Genomic DNA, 21,922 nt, shown 5'->3' on the forward strand with positions numbered 1-21,922 from the left:
GCTTAAGTCACTTCAGCGTTGGGGGCACGAAAGCAAACAGAACAAATGGTCGTTGAAGGTATGTAGTTCTCAGGGGAACTCCCCAGTGGACAGTCTCTCTCAGGGAGTCCCCAAAACTGTTACATGACTATACATGTTCAGCACGTTTGTACTGTGCGGCTTCTTAATTTCTAGGACACTACTTTATATTGTTCCAAAGTTCGTCACCTTATGTCAACACTCCAGCCAGTCACTGAAACTTGCAGACTGAAACTGGAAAAATTCTTCAATGAAAAAATATGAATAACACAGATGCATAGTGCAGGCTTTATTGTGAATAATTTCCACCCTGCATGCATCCTGTGTGTGGAAGAAGACAGGCTCAGTGAAGTGTTTCTGTCCTGTGTATATCTGTGTAAGCTTGTGTGTGTTTTTATGTATGCGTTGTGAAAGAAGAAAGACAGAGACAGACAGGGTGACGGAGGGGTGGGGCAGCTTGCAACAAGTGGAAATTCCATTTTCCCTGCCTCTCCTCTTTGTCTCAACAGCTGGTCTCAGTCAGGATTAAACCTTTTTTTTCTCAGGGTTTTCTCCAGCTACATGTGCACCAACACATGTAGCTGACACTGCACCACCTGTATGTACCAGCACAGCCAATGTGTTTCCAAAGAACTTCCTCCAATTTTAGCTTTCATGAAGTATTTTCATCTGCCTTTGAACTGCACTGTCTAATGTGTGTGACCGAGCTCTACAAGACACAACCAATTAAACTCATGTTTGACTTTCTAAAACAGTTTTTTTTTCCATCATAGGAATTACTGGAGAGACACAAAAGGGTTCGACCCCAGCCATCTGTCAACCACTGAGGGAATATGGAATCCACAAAGCAGACCACCCGTGTGAAGTAAATCATCACTTCAGGTATGTGAAAGGTGTGCGGGTCTGGTATTTTGACTGGCACTAATCCCTCACCTCACACATTTGCAGCTGAAAGGTCCTTCTCTCTCGCTCCATGTCCTCCTCTCCGTCTGATCCTCCCGTCCTGATCAGACCCAGCTGCCTGGTCTTCTCCTTCCTCTCCTTCTCTAGCTTCCCTCTGATGGGGGAGGGGAAAATATAAAGAGCAAAAGTGAAAAAGAAAGAACGTTATGCTTAGGCATTTGTAGGGCTTATATCTTCTGGTCAGTTAGTTGACTGTTGGTCGACATGCTCTGGTTTGACCCAACTGTCATTGGTCAAACAATTGCTGGTGTTGCTTTCATAAGGGCCATGTGTCCACAAAAGTGTTTTTATTCCTCAGCTGAAAACACCAGTTGCTTTTGTTTAGCACCAGAGTATCTGTGACAATCTTTGTGGTATTTGTCCCGCCGCTTCTCCACTGTGACTGGGACATCTGTGTAAAAGGGACATCAACGAGCGCAGCGTTTTCTCCAAAGCTAAACATTTTTCAGCTCAAATTTTTTAACCAGAAAACAGATAAATAATCATTAAAGACATCCAGTGTCAGATTTAACTTCATGGATTTATTTTACAAAGACACCGCAATTCAAGGCTGGATTACAAAGCTACTGAAAGGGATGCAATCACACGAGCCCTCACTGGAGCGCCAGGACAGCTAATGTTAGCTTCTGGGCAAAGCAAAGTAGGTTTCTGACATGCAGAATTTGGCGTTAGTGACATTATGCTGTCTACGATGTTGTTGTCCTCCAGTATGTCCAATTCTCAGCTCAGCTAGAAAAACCTCAGGTTCAACGATACTATACACAAGTTATTTTTAAATGTAACATTATACATCACTTTTATATTTCACTTGCCTAATTGGACAACTAGCCTGGTAAGACCATCCTGATGATATGAGCTCAAGATTCTGTTTTGCTCTCTGTATCAGCCTGGAGTCAATCCCGCCCCAAACATTTTGAGCAGGCCGGGGTACAGGCCTCGACAGATAAACTTCTTCAGCCAATCAGCATAACAAAACACAGGGGAACATCTTCATCACCAACGGAGCCAGATGATAAATCAAGCATTTACAAACTCCAGTCAGAAGAACAACGAAAACATCTTTTCCTCCGAGAAACTCTACATTTGCATTCTCTTGTTTTTGTTTAATTGTTGTTATTGACTCTATTTGTCTCTACTGTCCCTATTTCTAACGTTAGAGTTGCATTACTGTTTCAGGGGTGATAGCAAAAAAAAAAAAAAAATCCTAAGCCTGAAAAAAAAAATTTCAGGCCCCAATCTACTTCTGATTGGCTAGTAGCCTAACTTGAAAGCCATAGATTGAGAGCGAGAGGTCTCCGTTTTTTCTCGCCGATCGCTGCACGCCGCACGCCGCACGCCGGAAATCCGGCATGGTGCGGCTTGCATTTTGCACCATCAACCACAACACATTCCCTGACTGGCTGCTTATGTTGGCAACGACGGTGTGGATCCCTGATTGGCCCTGATTGGATTTAAATTTTTCAGGTAAGTGTTTGGGGCAGCATCAGGTCCAGACTGATACAGAGAGGTAAACAGAATGTTGAGCTCATGTCATCAGGATGGTCTCATTGGGCGGAATGAGCCACTCACTGAAGTCCCGCCCTACCCCCTCCGGTTGTGTAGCAGTTTTCAACCGTTTTCAACACGACCTTTACTAACTTTTGCAGTGTTTGATCTTGCGGGGATGTAGCCATTTTTCTGCCATGGTTCGCGTCCTGTAGGCGATATTTTTGTGGGCGTGTTACACCAAAACCTGTTTTCCCCTGGCAATATTTTTGCAAGCGCACCGTTGCTGTGGCACCGCCCAGAACGATTGTGATTGGCTGAAAGAAGTACAAGCAGCCGGGGCGTTTTTTTCTCCAATCTCAAGTGAGAGTCGGCCCAGCCAGACCTTTCTTTTCTTGAGAAAGGTCTGGTGAGCGAGACTATCGGACAACTAAGTGAGGCATTCCACTTGCCCGAACACAGAGTTTACTTGACCTAGGCAAGTGTTCCTGCCTTGTTGGACAAACTGAGCTACCAGGTAGTGTGCACTGTGGTCGATTTAGTTATCTAGAGATAACAAGCAGAACTTTTCTCCCCATAGACCAATCGATTGGTTAACAAGTAGGCAAAATGCATGTTGACCTGGACTTTTTTTTGGTTGACTACAGCCCCAGTCATTTAAGTGCACAAAAAACTTCACAAATCTTTAATCTGCTGGATTCAACTCTCTTTCTGTAATGATTAACTTTTTGATCATTTTAAGTGTTTTTCCCCTCTAACACCTTCCTCATACAGAGAGAGGGGGGATGGGAAGTTGGATGAAGACAAGAAGGGAGAGGTGAAATCTCCTTACAAAAATTATAAAACACTTTAAACCACTGTCCAGTGTCAGAATGAGATCAAATGGTGTCTGCAGAGTGCAAGGCTTCAGTTTTATTTCATAGCAGTGTAATGGAGAAAGGCCATGGGGAATGAACTATTATCCTATTAGCCTCTGCTGTTACATCAACGTCTATGACCCAGCAAAAGACCAGCAAGAACTCAAAATGTGCATTGTGATTCTCCTCAGGCAATAACATCTGTTTCAGCCATATGAATGTGAGGTAACAAACTAAGTGTGAGAGTGTGGTTAATTACATTTTTATATCATACTCCTTCCAACTCTTCTCCATCTGTTTCTTGAGCTCCTGTAGAGAAGAGTAGAGACAAGCGTTTACATGACAAGGGTAATGGTTCACAGGTGAAGCCGTGTTTCACAGTGCTGGTTATTATCTGTGTATATCTGAACAGAGCAAGACAGGCCACGCACAGAGACATGATTACTCACATTAGGCTAACGACTCTGCTATCTGGCTGAACAGGATTTCAGTAGCACTTTGCCTTCCTTCACAGTTAAAGTGAAGCAATGCTCAGCTGTGGGATCAGCTGGTTCAAAGACAGGGCAGTGACAGGAGCTTACAGAAGCATTAGCCTGGTATTACTCACCAGTCTGTCTGCGTGGCAAATCAAAAAGACAAATACTGGGCAAGACAGATCAGTTCAGTATTTGAACATAGCTCAGTCTTACTCATTAATCTACATAAACAGCCTCATCTTATCCAATATTTTAGTAAGCTCAGCTCGGCCTGCGACACAGGCCGACAGACTTACCCGCTTAAAGAGGAAATCTGCTCTAAAACTGATTTTACATTGTGATATTTCAATTATTTTGGACAGTAGAGTCCACATCTACAGGCATCTGTACTCTTGAGCAGCACAAAGCCCCACATTCAAAATAAATCAGTGTAGGTGCTGTCCTAAAAGCTGGTCCTTTATTCACTGTAGAGCCTGACCATACCTTGATAAAATCAATTTTTTAATAAAAGACCAGATATGGATATTTTGCCATAATTATGCGATGTATCACCAATGTTACCTTCTTTAATCTAGTCTATATTCAGGCTGGCACACTATCAGATTTTCACCACAACAATATGGTGACCAAAACACTTAAAGTAAGAATATTATTGCGATACCTATAGAAAGATTTTGGGGGGGAAAAAGCTATCAGTCAAATTCATCTTTAACTTTGTTTATTGTGCGTTTTGTTTCTTTGTTGGCAAATTAATTGCTCAAAATTCAAGTGTAAGGAGGTAGAAAGAGAGTTTGTAAGTAGGGGTGTAACGGTATATGGATTCAATGAACAACGATCCAGTGTCATCGATGCAATGTGACAACATTGACCCATATCGTCATCTTTAGGATACGCTTTTACTTTGAAAGTCTGTGTCATTTTCAAACAGCGGCAGGTAGACAGCAAGCAGCCAAGAGAAAGACGATGAGGATAGTATTATTTACTCAGGAATAAATCAGCAGTGTGGAAGTATTTTGGATTTTGGGTAACAAAGTGACAGAGTACATGCCGTACGTAAACAATGCCGTTATGAGATAAAACGTGACGTAACGTTAGCTGCCTGGTCGGGCAGCTCACTCCACTAACTTCTCACTACAGCTACATTAGCTGCTCTGTTTCAACTATGTTTGGCTGAAAAAAACATGCATTCAAGCTGAATTTCATCTGTGCTGACCTGTCGGGAGGTGCAGCGACTTAAACCAACGCTAAGATAGAAACTGTATTAATAATACATGAAATTTAATAAGTTCTGAATAGAGGAATGCTTGAGCCAACAATAGGTGACTAGCAAAAAAACAACTGATGTGTCTGTGAACGCTGGCAGTTATTATTAAGGTGAATTTTATTTGTTAAATGATGTTGTTGTTAATCCATGTTTTACGGCTGTTGGGAGAAGTTTGCCTTCAGAGCTTTAAGCCAGACACTCCTGAAGTTTTATGAAACAGATGATGGTTTGGGCAGAAAGCCCTGAAGGTTAACTTATCCCATGTGCTGTGTTAGTGGAGTCAGCGTTAAGTAAACTTTACTGCACCTAAGCGGTTACAATTATTTACATATTCATGTGTGGTTTTATCTTTTATGGCCAAAAGCAAAAAAGAGTTTGCAGCTTCCTCTGTAACTGACTGTGTTAAATGGGCAGATAATATCGTCTCATATGAACTGCAGGCCCCTGAATCGCATCAAATCAAAATCGTATCGTGGCAGACTTTGTAATATCTGCAAATATCGTATCATTGTCCAAAGAATCAATATAATATTGTAACATGATTAAACCAGTGATTTACACTCGTATTTGTAGGCATAACTGTACAAAAGCAAGGAAAGACAAGGGGATGATTTAAGAGGCATGTTATTATTTACAATTTATTATCATATGTGTATTACTAACATAAAATCAGTATTTTAGTTTTTATATCACAGTTATTGTCAATACCGATATTTCGTGATAGTGGTAGTATATTACAGTTGATGACAGTTGATAGAATTTGCTTAAATTTGTGGACTGTAGCTGAGTAAAAGAAGAAAATGTATTCATGTGTAATTGGGTGAGAGCTTATGACATTATCAGTACTAAAAAAAGCTTTGGTTTTGTCTGCATTGCACTGCTTTAATTTATTGATTAGCTTCAGGGTATGCATCGCTACAGGCTGTTCAAGTTCACAAATTAAAACCAAACTGTAAAATGTTATAGAAGTATTTAGGGTGGAATTTCCCTTTTAGGCAGGTGTAGTCTTTTCTGCCCTAAAACAAGCCATCCTCACGTGTATACTTGTTAAACCAGCTGTTTTATTAGCATTTAATGAGTTATTAATAAAGTCTAGACTCACCTGTCTGCTGTCCCGGAGCTCTGATTTCAGCACATTCTCCAAAGGAAACGCCATGATGTTGTTGAGGTTTTGCACCTGCGAGAGAAAAGCATTTAAATAAAGAGGTTAAAAATATTTCACATAAAGTTACAGGTGGCCCTTATCTCTTACAGTATGAGAAAACACTCACATGCACCCACACAGCTCTGCGCACTCCTATGTCCCTATGGACTTATATTTCTGGGAATGAGTGTGGATAACTCAAAAACACGGTGATTCAGTCATTTTGAACTGGTGATTCATGAAAAGAAAACACAGCACTATAATCACCATTACAAGTTTTTTCATCCGAGGGGGAGCATGACGCAATGACTTTCATGACTGTTTGTGCAGAGCAAAAGGGAAATGAGATTAATTTAAGGTTTGGATGGAAATGAGATGAACTGAGCCGGGGATCTGGGGAGAATGATTCACAAAACAACCAGCACGACCCCGCCAGGTCGCATTTTACAGTAATAAATAATCACCACAAAGGTCCCCATGGAAATACCTCACATCTTTACTTAGGCATGCAGCACGGCTACAAACATAATCCATCATCTCCTGTTCACAAGTCTCAAGTTGACCACTGTCGAAACTTACAGAGTCTCTTGTCACTGCAGCCTTTCCATGGATCCTGGTGGATTAGCTGCACCCTGCTCTTAACATAAATAACATCCAACCACTTCCGCGAGCTGACTGCAGAGCTGACCTTCATATATTGACACAGAGGCCTGGATACTGGTAAGATTGTTTTGGTTGGCATCCAAAAGCTGAGGTAACTAATAGATAATACACGGTGTTCTGACACAGGGAAATAACTACTCCCAAAGTGTCAACACATGTGCCAGTGACACTGGTCAACACTGTATGAAGACTGGGACACTGCTGGGACAAGCACTCAGTCACACACATGTGAATTAAAGGGATATTTTGCTCATTTTCAACCAGCTTTGTATCATAACAACGTGGGTAGTATGTGTAAATTAACTGTGGTAAACTTCCTTCCATTTTACCAGAGCCCAGATCTCTCTGCTCATCTCTCGACTCAAGGACACGTTTCATCATCCAGTGGATTTTCCCTGGCTCTAGGGCTGTTCCTCGAACTACAAACTGCACTTCCGCATTTGCGTATGTCTGCCACCACATACACAGAATGTAGAAGTGGATCATGAGAAAGAGATGCCCTCTTGCCCTAAAACTGTAAAACTATGAAGTGCTGATCAAATAAAAACCAAGATTCTGTGACTGTATGGCCTATTTCTCACCTAAAATGTCTCAAGACATAGTTTAGTGCACTGTTTGGCTGTAATATGAGAATGTGAACAAAAAGCAGCCGCCATACCGTGTCCTGTATTGTAAAAACAGAGGGTGAAAACACTGAGATCAAACAGTAAAACTAGGCAGTGCTGATCAAATATGAACCAAGATTCTGTTTCTGCATTACCTATTTCTCACCCAAATGTTTTCAAGCGGGAGTGTTTATTGGTCTGGTGCTGTGCAGTACATTCTGGTAGTTGTAAAGGCCAAAACATACTGCCAGTGAACGCCACGTGTCCCACGGCACTTCATGCCACTGTCCTATTTCCAGCCTCGCTGCCCCCAGAATTAAATGCATTTTGCCCACACTCGCTCTCTGCTTGTACATATCAGCCCCCGTAGCAGCTCTTTTTCCCCTGCTCCTATGGCAGCTCGACTCCTCTCCTCACCATTGACGCAAAGAGAACTACACTGCCTGGCCAAAAAAAAAGTCACCACCAAAAAAAAGGTCATACACTCTAATATTTCATTGGACCGCCGTCTTTAGCTTTGATTACGGCACGCATTCGCTGTGGCATTGTTTCGATAAGCTTCTGCAATGTCACAAGATTTATTTCCATCCAGTGTTGCATTAATTTTTCACCAAGATCTTGCATTGATGATGGTAGAGTCTGACCGCTGCGCAAAGCCTTCTCCAGCACATCCCAAAGATTCTCAATGGGGTTAAGGTCTGGACTCTGTGGTGGCCAATCCATGTGTGAAAATGATGTCTCATGCTCCCTGAACCAGTCTTTCACAATTTGAGCCCGATGAATCCTGGCATTGTCATCTTGGAATATGCCCGTGCCATCAGGGAAGAAAAAATCCATTGATGGAATAACCTGGTCATAGAGTATATTCAGGTAGTCAGCTGACCTCATTCTTTGAGCACATACTGTTGCTGAACCTAGACCTGACCAACTGCAGCAACCCCAGATCATAACACTGCCCCCACAGGCTTGTACAGTAGGCACTAGGCATGATGGGTGCATCACTTCATCTGCCTCTCTTCTTACCCTGATGCTCCCATCACTCTGGAACAGGGTAAATCTGGACTCATCAGACCACATGACCTTCTTCCATTGCTCCAGAGTCCAATCTTTATGCTCCCTAGCAAACTGAAGCCTTTTTTTTCCGGTTAGCCTCACTGATTAGTGGTTTTCTTAAGGCTACACAGCTGTTCAGTCCCAATCCCTTGAGTTCCCTTCGCATTGTGCGTGTGGAAATGCTCTTACTTTCACTATTAAACATAGCCCTAAGTTCTACTGTTGTTTTTCTTCGATTTGATCTCACCAAACGTTTAAGTGATCGCCGATCACGATCACTGAGGATTTTTTTCCGGCCACATTTCTTCCTCGAAGACGATGGATCCCCACTATCCTTCCAGTTTTTAATAATGCGTTGGACAGTTCTTAACCCAATTTTAGTAGTTTCTGCAATCTCCTTAGATGTTTTCTCTGCTTGATGCACGCCAATGATTTGACCCTTCTCAAACAGACTAACATCTTTTCCACGACCACGGGATGTGTCTTTCGACATGGTTGTTTAGGAAATGAGAAGCAACTCATTGTACCAGTTGGGGTTAAATAACTTGTTGCCAGCTGAAAGATAATCGCCCATGCAGTAATTATCCAATAGAAGGCTCGTACCTATTTGCTTAGTTACATCCAAGTGGCGACTTTTTTTTTGGCCAGGCAGTGTATGTTGCTGTATCTCATGTGTCACAAAGAATGGATGAGGAGAGGCTCCTTGTTGAGGCTGAGAAATATCCCAAGCTAAACGACTCACAATCCTGTCACTATAAAGACAATGGCCCAAAAGATATTGCCAGGTGAGTCATGGCTCTGGAGATCGGCTCTTCAGGCGAGAAATCAAGTTTATTAAGGGGCTATCCACACGTGATTTCAAGTGTCCAGTGTGCTAGAGGCAGCGCCGATGTGTTTTCAGCTAAGTTCTCTACCTCTAGAGCTAAAGAAAATGCCCCAGCCATTTTTCTCTGTGTTCACTAGTCAAATAGAACCAGTTTCAAATGTATTTGCATTGTCCTACAGCATAGACAACCTAGTTTTATAAAAAAAAAAAAAACATCTTTACAGCAGTAAAATTCTTTATGTGACACACTCGGGTTGATTTAACTCCTTAAATCACCCTCCTGTTAGTCTTCTGAACCCACTTCCTGTTCACATCTGTAAGACCTCGTCTCCCCTGTGAGGCCTTGATTGACACATTGGAAGGAGTGTATTAGACGGTGTGTGTTGACCCCGACATGGAGGTCTGGGATGAATTATCATCACCATAGAAACTATCAGTGGGAGAGTTCCGGACGGCCACAAGTTTTGAGAGAGGCGCAAACATGCAGCTGCTGAAAAGCCCTTTCCTCCATGCATTCATGCACGTAATGTGTGTGCATTCACTCCTTTTACTCTGCGATAATGACCACACACGTACATCTGATATCTTGTGGTTCTTTTATTCTGCTGCCGTTTCAAATAAACAGACTAAATTTTGCTGATGCACTCTCTTCACTCTTGTCTGAGTATGTGAGTGGAGCCATGTAATGGAGCAGCTTCTCTTTTCTCTTTTAGTCTTGTCTTTATTTCCATCCCTCCTCCCTTACACCACAGTTGCGTGTGTGGTTTGAACTTTCTAGTAAAGGCAGCTAATTCAAGGAAACCTCCACTTTCCTTTCCCCTGGTCGTCCACACTCCTCTCATCTTTCCTCACCAGATTTTTGAAGAGGGCTGTGACCTCTCTGGTGAACACAGCCAAGTTGAGGAACCCTGTGGAGACTTCGTTGTTGTCCTGGGTCAGGTGGCTATTCCCCAGGTTCTCCAGCACCTCGACGTACTGCTCCTTGTTGTCCACATGGGCTGAAAAACAAGACACAAAGTGAGTATATAGTCATAGACAGTTAAGAGATGACTCAGACATGAGATACTTGTGCAGAAAATCTTGAGATGGCAGATTGGCTTGCCCTGTTGCACTGAGAGCATTTTAACAAGACAAGCATGTGGGATAAATTAGTACTGGTTTCCAGCCATCCTGGAACTGGAGACAGGCAAACATATAGAGAACCATGTTTCTCTGGGGCTTATAGGTCACTTTCCCAGGGGTCATGACCTTTGCGGGCTCTCAGTTTGTTGAATTTATGTGGAAAAAGGCTGATGGAAAAGAATCTGAGCTACGACTGGCACCGCATTGGTTTACATTTCACTGAATGAGGTTTTACCCTACAGCTATTTCAAAGTGAGGCTTGAAGAAGGACGTCAAATAAACACTAGTTGCGATTCAAGCATGGAAACATGGAAACAAATCATTTTCAATAAACAAAGATGGGCACCTGATGAACAATTACAACCAAATGTCTGCTCACAGTCTGACTTTGGGACTCCCACACATTAATGCAAAGAATAAATAATTTATTTATGGTTGTGAATTAACAATTCAAGGACACAGTAAAGGAACATCTGCAGAAGTGTCCAAAGCAGAAATAACCAGAGGGAGTGCAGCAAGTTAATCTCTTCTGCTCCAATTTCCACCTCAAGACAATTATAAAACAGTACACTGACTGCTGCTGGGAGACAGTCTGTACTGACTGGCTGAAAATCAAAAGCGAAACATTTCCATGACAGCAAAATTGTAAAAATTTAAGGAAAGAATGCAGACACACTGCAGGACGGAGGAGACAAAATCAAGACGGGGAGACGGGAGTACTGAGCTGCTATGGCTGCATGAGTATTATAACAAACAACATACATGCATGTATCAAAAAACAAACCGCTGAGTCACAGAGGAGCTGAGCGGATGATTTTACAGCTGACCTTTAACTATCAGATACCAGCCGAGCAACTCAACTCTTTCACCAGTCTGCCAGAACACACATAGACTCACAGGCCACAGCGTCTTGGCAAAAGAATGGTACTTAGCGGTTTATGGGAACGGAGATTGAAAGAAGAGAACATCTCGCCATGTGTGTGTTTTTGCATGTGTGACACAGTAACGGACCATCAGACCAGCGTGGGGGAGGAGTGGGCGTACGCATGTGTCTGTATGCGTGGTGAGTCAGACTGTCGATTAACATCAGGACTGATTACGGGGTTCAACAACATAATGACAGAAGGAGGGGGCCCTCCCATGATCACAATACTGGAAGTAACCCATATGATTTTATTTAGATACAGAAGAAATAAAGAGTGAATACGTAAGGAGAGTCATCATGGAGCATATACAATATTGCTGCTGACGGTATCTGGTTGCCTAATTCTGGGCAGCTGCCTCGCTTACTCACTGACTCATTTTTACTAAAAACTATGAGTTGAAGCCTCGAAATGGGAAGCAGGCTCGTAAGTGGGTGCAGAAAAACAACTTCAGGATATATTTTGCAGTTCCTCTGTTTCTCCCGCGCATTTTTGAGGTGAACACTCACATCTTGTGCATGCTCGCTTCAGAAAGATCCATAGCAAGTTATACTGACGTCCTGCAGTGACACATACGCACTCAGAAAACATCCACTTAGTGACACACTGGGTCTGTTAGGTCACTGTGTAGCACCTCGTTGTGCCGAAACCGCACATACCATTCGCTGTGACATAGACACACACACAACCACCACAAAACCATACACTCTGTGTGGATATAAACACAATCACCCAATATCCCACTCACTCTGGTCCCATAACAAGGGGCCTCACTCATAAACACCACTGCCCACATGAGCCTAATGATGTCATCTCAGCCAGGCTTGTACAATGAGTTACGCGGAGGCTCCCCTATGTGCTGAACAGCTCATCCTGCCATAATAAAGGCTGACCTTTACTTAAAAACTAGATGCTAGAGTTTACACGCTTCATTTGTGGGGAAAGACATCGATCTTCATGGACTTTGTGAGTGGTCGAAAGTTGTGTTTGTAAAGTATTAACACCCTACAACTTCTGTACAATATTACAAGATGAAAGTTCATTCTTGACCTGGTAAACAGTAGTTTCAACACAATATGTATGTTTCCTTTAGTGTATAATCACCTGAAAATAAGAATAACTGTGTTTTCATTACCCATAAACTGAACGGTTTATCTCTTTATAAGGAGCAGGTCCTCATCCACGGAGATCGCCATGATACACCGCCATGTTTCTACAGTAATGCAGAACGGACAAACCAAACACTGGCTGATAATTCAGCGGTCGGTAAACTTAAGTTATCAGAGATAAGAAGTAAGCACACATTAGCAGGGGCTGGGCTAGCAGTCCATCTCTGACTAGCTGGACAGCATAGGAGAAAGTTTCAGCAGGTCCCAATCTGCAATCCTCACAGCTAGATGCCACTAAATCCCCCTAAATCTTACACATTGTTCCTTAGCAACTTAAAACAAAAAACGCACTCTGTACACACAAGCCTTTTAGCCCCGTTTCATACCAACATGCCTGAAAATGCATCTCACATGAGCATTTATGTACACTGGGCATGCGCATGCTAATGTAAACAGGAAGCAGATTGTCTACTCTGTGGCTAGTTGCTTAGTTACTATGAAAGACAATACTATGAAGATCGTGAAAAGTAAGACCAGAGATTTCTTTGCTTGGACGTACGACAAAGTGGAACTGATACCATCATGAGTATAAGGCAGTCAAGGCAACAGAACACACAGATAGGGAGTCCTTACAAACCACACACAGTGACATTTTACAATGCTTCCAGGAGTAATATCCATCACTGGAGGATGCAATGGCAATGAGGAAAGAATACTCACACAAGAAAAGTTAAAAGTTATGTAGATCTAGCTATAATGTTTTGGCTTGACACACTGTTACTAATAGGACCCAATCAGGAAGTGACAAGGGTGTCTGGGTCATTTCCAAAAGTCTCTGTTTTCGCCTCCAGATTAAAACGCAACCCCGATGTTTTCAAGTAAAAATGTGCTCCGCAGCATTTTCAAAGGTCTCCATTGACCATAGGGGCTCCAAAACTTGAATAGTTTATATACAAGATGTAAACACAGCAACAATTATGAACTGTAAAACGAAAATGTATGTATGTTGATGTAGTCTCACAACAAGAGGGTTCCAAGTTCGATCCCAGGTGGGACCCCTTCTGTGCAGAGTTTGCATGTTCTCCCCATGTCAGCGTAGGTTTTCTCCGGGTACTCCGGCTTCCTCCCACAGTCCAAAGACATGCAGGTTAATTGGTGACTCTAAATTGTCCGTAGGTGTGAATGTGAGTGTGAATGGTTGTCTGTCTCTATGTGTCAGCTCTGTGATAGTCTGGCGACCTGTCCAGGGTGTACCCTGCCTCTCGCCCAGTGTCAGCTGGGATAGGCTCCAGTACCCCCGCGACCCTCCTACAGAATAAACAGTTATGGAAAAATGAATGAATCAATGAATGAGCACTGATAGTCAGCCCTACAATATGGCCGCAAAATCAATATTGAGGTAGCTGAACAAAAATAACACGATACCTGATTTTCTCCGTATCACCCAGCCCTATTTACAAAGTCAAGAATGATCATGCAAAACTTTAAACCAACATAAGGAGTCAAACACCATCCCCCATTGAGACTATGTACAACAGCTGAAAGTTATGGAAAAATCTAGTAAGTGAGCCTTGAGTTGAGATTGTTTTCTCCAAATACTAGTGTGAATGAGACTATATTATGTGACCCACTGATACTTACCAAGTCCAGAAGAGTGTATAGCTTTGATTGTCTTCTTCAGCCTCTGTAGGGTTGTTAGGTCTATCTCCAGAGACTGCAATAAATCAAGAAAGAGGCAGGTGTGAGAATTAAAAATCATGACGTAAAGTAAACATGTTTGCACTTGAAAATGCCTCCATTCAACTCAGAAGCTATGGCTGTTTTAGGCTCATGTAAATGACTGCAAGTTTAGGCAAAAGCACTGATGCAAAATCGTGTAAATCCAAAGTTGCCCTACAGTATTTTCTGGTCACTGATTTGCAACTTAGCCCAAAATGGCCTCCAAATACACCCAGAGATATCAAGGCCTCTCCTAAATGTTCAGATTAGGGGTTACAATCTTTCATATATGCAAGAATTAGTGCTCAGTTATGCTGACATGTGTTTGCTTCACTGTTCTTGAGGCTTACAGTAGGCATGCCTGTGTGTGCGATTAGTTATGCTTAGTTTTCTCACGCTGCATGACTAAGGTGAACAGGTGAGTCTTGCCAACAACACAGTCATCTGTCTTGCGTTGTCATGTACAGCACAACCCTGAGTGATGTCAGATCGTTTATTTCACTTTCCAGGCTGAGGCAACACTTCCTCACACTGAGACACACATGATACACAACGCAGACAATACGCAAACAGCCAGTCAGCTTCACTGTAATGGGACAATCCATCTCTTCCAAACCAAAAAGGTTTGAAACTACGTCTTGTTTATTCCGCTCACATTGGCCACTTGTTTTACCGAGCTAGACATGCGGCACTCCACCTACGTGCCACTAGAAATAGCTTTTAATGAGCCAGTAATCTTGACTTAACAGAGACTCTGCCTTGTTAGATGGTGCTGTTTACATGCCCCAGTCCTTCCCGGTCAAGTCCACTCCCTAAGTGTTAGTTCACTAATTAAAAGGCGGTGTGGGTGCCTGCGTAATGCGACCCTGCAGACAATGAATGGGAAAGTGATTTAGTGGAGCCAGGAGATGGGAGTTGCTTGCTGCTGCTGCTGCTGCTGCTGCAGTTTCCTCTAAGTTGCTTGGCAGACGGCAGATAAACAGTGGAAACAAGCTGGTGCAAGTTAATAAAACAGGTTGTGTTTGTTGAGTTATGTTAAATAAATCAGGGCTCACACCATACATGCACCAACAGACCGACAACCCACCTGCCAGTTGAGACAGACAAACAAACAACACACACATCCCTTCTGGAGAGAGTAACGATCTCCACCCATAGGTGTACCTATGTTGAGAAATGACAGTCTTTTACAGAGCCTTTTTGTGCCCATATACAAGGTTGTGTTCACCTGCTGTCAGGGCGTGTGCACGACTGCTGTCAGCTGAGCGTGACTAACTGATACCTGATCCTTATTCACCGCATTAACCAGGCATGATGACACACTTAGCTGCAGGAAAACTACAGTATTTCATTTCAAACACGTTAGCCATGGGAGAAAACTTTACATCTCTTCCTGAAAAAACATTTATGGAAACGACATAAAGCCAATTACAGCCTAGAGCAATAGAAAATGAAACCATTCCTTATTCTCATCTTTCTCCTTTTCATCGCCGCCTCTAATCAGGGGTAATAAGTAACAAGCAGCCGAGTGTGTGTCAGAGTAAATGGTGTCTCTGTTTCCCCGCCTGCTGTCGTAAAACCACACACATGCCCACACATTACCCCAGCTATTAATCAAGCTTGTCCCTGCTGAGCAGACTAAACATAATAACCATAGATCTATCTATAAAAGGACTGTTGCATTTACATCTGTGTGTGAGTCCGTCTGTCTGTCTGTCTGTCTGTGTGCACATGTGTAGGATTCCAACATGTCCCTCCCCTGTGCAGCAATCCCAGCTATGTATTTTCCAGCATGTCATGGCCATAAATAAGGATATTATTCCAAGATAAACAGATCAGACAGCTGTGTAAAACTCTTAATAAACCCTGGTCCCTGGACTCTGCTGTCTCCATCTCTGCTCGGCAGTCAGTTTGTAGCCAGGAAAGTCTTAATGAAGACCTTTCATGAAGACACTGGACAACTGGGTTCCATTATTTAATACCAGTATTGCGTCATTCTCCATGGTGGTTATCTAATTTTAGAGAACTTATCATCAGTTTTCAATCTGTTACAGCAACACCATGGTGTGAGATGCACCTTAGGTTACAGCATAACAGTGAACCACAGTGTGTGTATGTCACAAGAAAGACAGACCAGGAAGGATCTTGTTTGCACTCTTGGATTATTTGTTTTATGGCGAAGTTCACGTCAGCCACCCTCTGCTTCCTCCTTCGCCCGAAAAGCTCTGGGAGGACAGCTTTCAAACAAACACACACACACACAGAGACCTCAAACAGGCCTTGAGCCAAAGCACCACTTTAAACAGAGAAAATGCACAAACTGGCCCTCACAGACACGCTTGCCACATGGACAGACGTGTGAACAAAACATGACTCTGTCCAAAGAGCCACACTTGTTTGTGTCATGTCTGCTGCTCTGTGTGTGGCTCTATTTGTGTCCCATCTCAGTCTGACTCCCTTGAGGTGGAAGACAAGGCCAAGTCAACTCTCTGTGTGCTGCATTACCTCATGTAACCTTCACTTTTCTGCACTGGATCCCCATGAGTGCTAACATCTAGCCTTTTCTGGAGACACACACAACTTCATAAGCATTGCCATGCAGCTATGCTATGCTACCCTATATTGGGTCTCAGATTGTATGAAAATGGTGTAAAAACCTCACAGGTCAGAACCAGAATCTTGTCCCATTGATGTTAGGGGTGCACCAGGTCACCCTCAGAGGTATATGTTGACCACACAGCTGTATGTGCTCATAAAAACACACTGCATCTGCCCCCTGGCTGAAGGTATCCTATTAGTATGCAGCTTTTGGAGTGAAATGCCTGTTCAGTCAAAACCTGGGGCAAAGTCTCCACATTTATCTCTGAGCTCACCTGGAAACAGCTTCACACAAACTTTAACGAGATAACTGTGCTGTAAAACCCCCTGAAGCTGACACCTGAGAGAAGTTAGGCTAAGCTAGCTAGCCTACAGGTGAGTTTAAAGTCCTAATTCCGCCATACATGCTACCTGGACAGGTAAACAACAGACAATAGGTGCATGTCTCCCGCTCCAACTCTCTCACCTCCTCCACTGTTGAAACCGTGTTCCGACAGTCGCTCATTTTGGACTGAAAACTTGAAGTCCCCGGCGAAGACAAGTCCTCGTTTGTGAGGACCACGAAGTCCGAAATGCTTATCCTCTCCGGCATGTTTGAAACCAAGCGCGTGTGACAGTCACTGAGGAGAAAAGTGAGCCGAAGTTTCACGCGCGCATGTTAATTCCCATTTGAAGGCAGAGGAACTCTTCACTCCTCCATTGTGTGAAAGAAAGCACGATAAGAGACTGTATTCCTCAGAGTGCTGGTCCCTGAACGCGTCTTTAAGGTGGAAAAAGTAGTCTGAAAGAGGACCTGCTCCCTCACCAAGTTTAGGCTGCAGTATGTGTGTGTGCGCGTGGAGGTGCGCCAGCGCTCTATTGTCCGCCCAATGAGGGAGGGAGGGAGGGAGCAGCCTCCATCATCACGTGGGAATGTTTGTGCTTTCTGGCGCTCTGCAGAGAGAGAAAAGAGAGAGTGTGTGTCCTTGCTCTCTCGTCTCTTTTCATTCTTACTTCTCATTTCTATGCAAACTCCAGAGAGTCTGCAGTGTGGTCGCCATGGATATGCATAATACCTCATTCACAGGCTAAACTGAAGGGGAGGATTCCAGTGGATGAGGGCATGAGGTGATGGGTCTTATTGCAGAGAGTCACTAAACAATGTTATAATTCAAATCTGTGATAGTTTGTTAAAAAAAAATAGTGATAGATTAAAAAGTACTGGTAGCTTTTGCACCAAACATAACTGAAACGCATGCTGTACTTACATTCATTCATCCAGCAGCAACTCCAAGGGGGCCCAGGAGAGGGCCATGGCCCCACTTAAACAGTAGTGATATCCTGTGAAAGTAGACAATCTAAGGCATTGATTGGTGTAGCTCCTTTCACAACACAGGCACAGGTCGGTTCTCTCCCGCTGAAGCCTCTCCTTGTCACACCCTGAGAGCTATTTTTAAGAATATACATAACAGAGAATGCATCAGTACAGTGTACAAAGGGTAACATGACAGAAAATAAAACAAAATGGCAGTCAGCACGATCAAAAGAAACGAAGTGAAATAAAAAAACCTCAATGGCTGCTTGTCAGGAAAAGAGTTTTTTAAGTCCCTCAGACGTCTGTCCAACTGTCAACTTCAGCCTCTGAGGCTACAGTTCACACAGGCTCACCAAAACTGGACAATAGAAGATTGGGAAAAACGTTGCCTGGTCTGATGAGTCTCGATTTCTGCTGCAACATTCAGATGGTAGGGTCAGAATTTGGTGTAAACAACATGAAAGCATGGATCCATCCTGCCTTGTATCAACGGTTCAGGCTGGTGCTGGTGGTGTAATGGTGTGGGGGATATTTTCTTGGCACACTTTGGGCCCCTTAGTACCAACTGAGCATGGTTTAAAAACCACAGCCTACCTGAGTATTATTGCTGACCGTGTCCGTCCCTTTATGACCACAGTGTACCCATCTTCTGATGGCTACTTCCAGCAGGATAACGCACCATGTCACAAAGCTCAAATCATCTCAAACTGGTTTCTTGAACATGACAATGAGTTCACTGTACTCCAATGGCCTCCACAGTCACCAGATCTCAATCCAATAGAGCACCTTTGGGATGTGGTGGAACGGGAGATTCTCATCATGGATGTGCAGCTGACAAATCTGCAGCAACTGTGTGATGCTATCATGTCAATATGGACCAAAATCTCTGAGGAATGTTTCCAGCACCTTGTTGAATGTATGCCACCAAGAATTAAAGCAGTTCTGAAGGTAAAAGGGGTCCAACCTGGTACTAACTAGGTGTACCTTATAAAGTTTCCAGTGAGTGTATATGCATTGCTACATAACACATTAAAAACAGGCTACTTGTGAAACTCAAAATGTTGACTGTAACGTACTAGTCTATACACATCAAATAATTGATAGCACTAAGAAAAATAAGAAATACAAGTATATAGATATGCTGTTCCTTAACTGTCTATTTGCATAGTTTTCAGCTTGCCTATATGCTACAGCAGCATAAGAGAATTCCAGAAATTAGGTTATGGCTTTTGGTTTTGATGTGCCATCCCATGGTTTTCAGTTGCCCCAACTGGCCAACCCTATGAGAACTTTGTGGGGGTGCCACTGCATTCATCACATCTCAACCAAGCAGCTGTGCAACTGCCCTTTAATCAAGCGTCTGGAAGTATAACGCCCTCTCGGCGATCCCGTTGGCTCAGGCTCCAAAGCTTCTCTCTCGTCCTTTTCATCTCATGAAAAGACATTTTTCAAGAGGTCTGATTTCTGAAGTCCCTCCCCGCTGACCTTCTCCTGAAATCATCTGACGGAGTGAACAAAAAGGAAAGAGCGCATCAGAGAGGTGGAAAAAACTGCGAGAGTTGTGTATAGAACATAACTCCTGCATGCCTGGCATTGTCGAGCCTGTCAACTCAAAGAAAAGAGGTGTATCACTGAACCTCGCCTCAGGCAGAGCAGTGATACAATACACTGTGAAGTGCAGATTGGTGATTTTAGGAAGCCACATCAAATACAGTGGCTCCCTTTGGTTTCACCACAAAACCACATATTTGCCTTCATTAGCTTTATAAAGAGAGAATTTGTCGCGGCTCTGTCGGCAACTTGAGGTTATTTCAACCGTGATCATTCAAGAAAAACAGACTCACTTTGTGGCAGAGGTTTTTTTCTGTTCTCTACTGCAACATAGTGCAGAATGGATGTTGTTTCCTAACTGTGTGCGCTCACAGTGGTGCTGTGTTTGTATCCACAAAGACAGACAAACTCTTTTTTGTGTCGCAAGACTCTTTGCTTAGCAGATAACTCAGATGCACTGACATGCACACGCACAGCATTTGATAGGCTATCTGTGTTCTTCCTGCACACACACACACACACACACACACATTGGCTTAAAAGTGAAGGCTTAAAGGCATCCTTATCAAACATGTCTCCCCAGAGGCACAAACTGAAAACCACTGGCAGACCAAAGAAATGCCTCTCATGTTTTCTCATACAAACAAAAGCAACACACCAATCAAACTGTGCACTCAACTCTCCAAAGGGAAGTCTGGAAAACTCTTTCTTTAACCTATTAATCATTAAGAAAAAATGTGCACTCTTGGAAGGAAGTGACGGCACGCGACAAACTCCAAACAATGCAGAGCTGCATAAATAGGTTTGCTGACCCAGTTTTCTAAGGCCTCATCCACTGATTGTTTCTGTTGCGAGCATGTACGTATGTGTGAGGGAAAGAGAAAAGCAGATGGGTGTAAACAGTCTGCATGGACACATTTAGGTAAGTAATATGTGCAGCATATGTGCATCTGCATGCTCATTTCGAATGCACACATTTCTTGCATGCATGTCAGGGCTGATGTAATGCAGAGGCTCGCTGTGTCCCAACAATACCCTCCTTCAGTTTCTTTGCAGCCCCTTGTAAAGAAGCAGAGCCTTTGTGCGTCTGCCAGCCTTCCAGCCTGGGTGCTATTGTAAAACTGAGCAAACCGGTCTGCTCGGGGAACGCACCAACATATAGTGGAGAGCACAAGTCCAAGGATGGGGAGGGGTTAAAAAAGAAATCAGCAAAGGGAAATAGTTTTGGAAGGTGGAAGGAGTGAAGGAGGGGGGGAATCCTCGGCATGACGGAGGAAAGGAGAAATAGATAGAGAGAAACTTCATTGTCTGAGCAGTGACTCACGCTATGTTTTCCCTCCTTGTCTCCACCCGCATCCTTCCTAAACACCTCATACCTATTGTCATTTCCTGCGCTTGCTCCTGCTTCTGCATTTCATTTCACTCTTTACATACATCATCAACAACAGCTTTCTTTCGTTTTCCCTTTATGCCAGCTCTCACTTTGGCTGTGGGGAAGTGAGGTATACCAAATCACAGCTTCTCTCTTTCTCTGACGCACACGCGCGCAGCAGCAGCGAGGTCGCAGAGACATCTTCCAGTAAAGATCAGCAGCTGCCAGGATTTCCTCGCTGCTTCCCAGCAGCCAAGTGGAGTTGCAGCACAAGCTCCTCCAATCGCCCTCCCCCAACCAAAAAAAAAAAGAAGAGAAAAATCTCCCTCTCCCTCTCCTTCTCTGCTTGTTGACTCAGCTCCACTAGTTCTGCTATCAATTTACTACCCCTGTCAAGCCAGGAGGCCCAGGCTTACCGTAAAATACCCCCTCTTCTGGTCGACACGGATGACTGAGGACTGGAGAGAGCAGGAGGGAGAGGAGGGGTTTGATTTATTGTTTAACACAGTTTCCCACTGGAATAAGCATATGAAGTGTCCTGAACAGTGCAGGGCTCCTCATCTAAACAACCTGCTTCAAGAAATGCAGGGGAACACCCCAAAAAGAGATGTGACACTTTGATTCAACTATCTGATCAGTCTCTGCAAGGTCATGCGTGTCCTCTGTGGCGTAGCAGCTGCCAATATACAGCCACACCCTCAGACAGACACCCTCCCCAGCATGCCTGTCATCGCAGTTGGTATGGCAACAAAAACTTTTCCAGACTGGCAACAGGTAGACAAACTTGTTTGTGATTCAGAATTTTAAATGCAGTTTCACGTAAACACCACAGCGTCAATCGAGACATCAACCAGGAAGTCTGAGGACAGTTAAACTCACT

General features: G+C 43.5%; 1 protein-coding gene and 1 long non-coding RNA gene across 2 annotated transcripts in view; one reads left to right on the plus strand and one right to left on the minus strand.

Annotated features, from left to right (window-relative positions):
* Nucleotides 1-17,668, minus strand: part of asap3 (ArfGAP with SH3 domain, ankyrin repeat and PH domain 3) — a 33,913-nt gene extending 16,245 nt beyond the window's left edge. The window contains exons 1-6 of the mRNA XM_033642995.2: nt 17,292-17,668; nt 14,150-14,222; nt 10,207-10,352; nt 6,166-6,240; nt 3,583-3,632; nt 952-1,075 (exon numbers count right to left, since the gene is read on the minus strand). Of these exons, the coding sequence (XP_033498886.1) occupies nt 952-1,075; nt 3,583-3,632; nt 6,166-6,240; nt 10,207-10,352; nt 14,150-14,222; nt 17,292-17,417 (594 nt within the window). The 5' untranslated portion in view covers nt 17,418-17,668. The remainder of the gene's footprint in view (nt 1-951; nt 1,076-3,582; nt 3,633-6,165; nt 6,241-10,206; nt 10,353-14,149; nt 14,223-17,291) is intronic.
* LOC117267238 (uncharacterized) lies at nt 586-7,319 on the plus strand. Its single transcript, XR_004502544.2, has 3 exons — nt 586-712; nt 792-900; nt 6,807-7,319. It is a non-coding gene; the product is annotated as an uncharacterized LOC117267238 (long non-coding RNA).
* Nucleotides 17,669-21,922: the final 4,254 nt, after the last annotated feature.

This window comes from Epinephelus lanceolatus, chromosome 15 (genome assembly GCF_041903045.1).
Source record: "Epinephelus lanceolatus isolate andai-2023 chromosome 15, ASM4190304v1, whole genome shotgun sequence".
Classification (NCBI taxonomy): Eukaryota; Metazoa; Chordata; class Actinopteri; order Perciformes; family Serranidae; genus Epinephelus; species Epinephelus lanceolatus.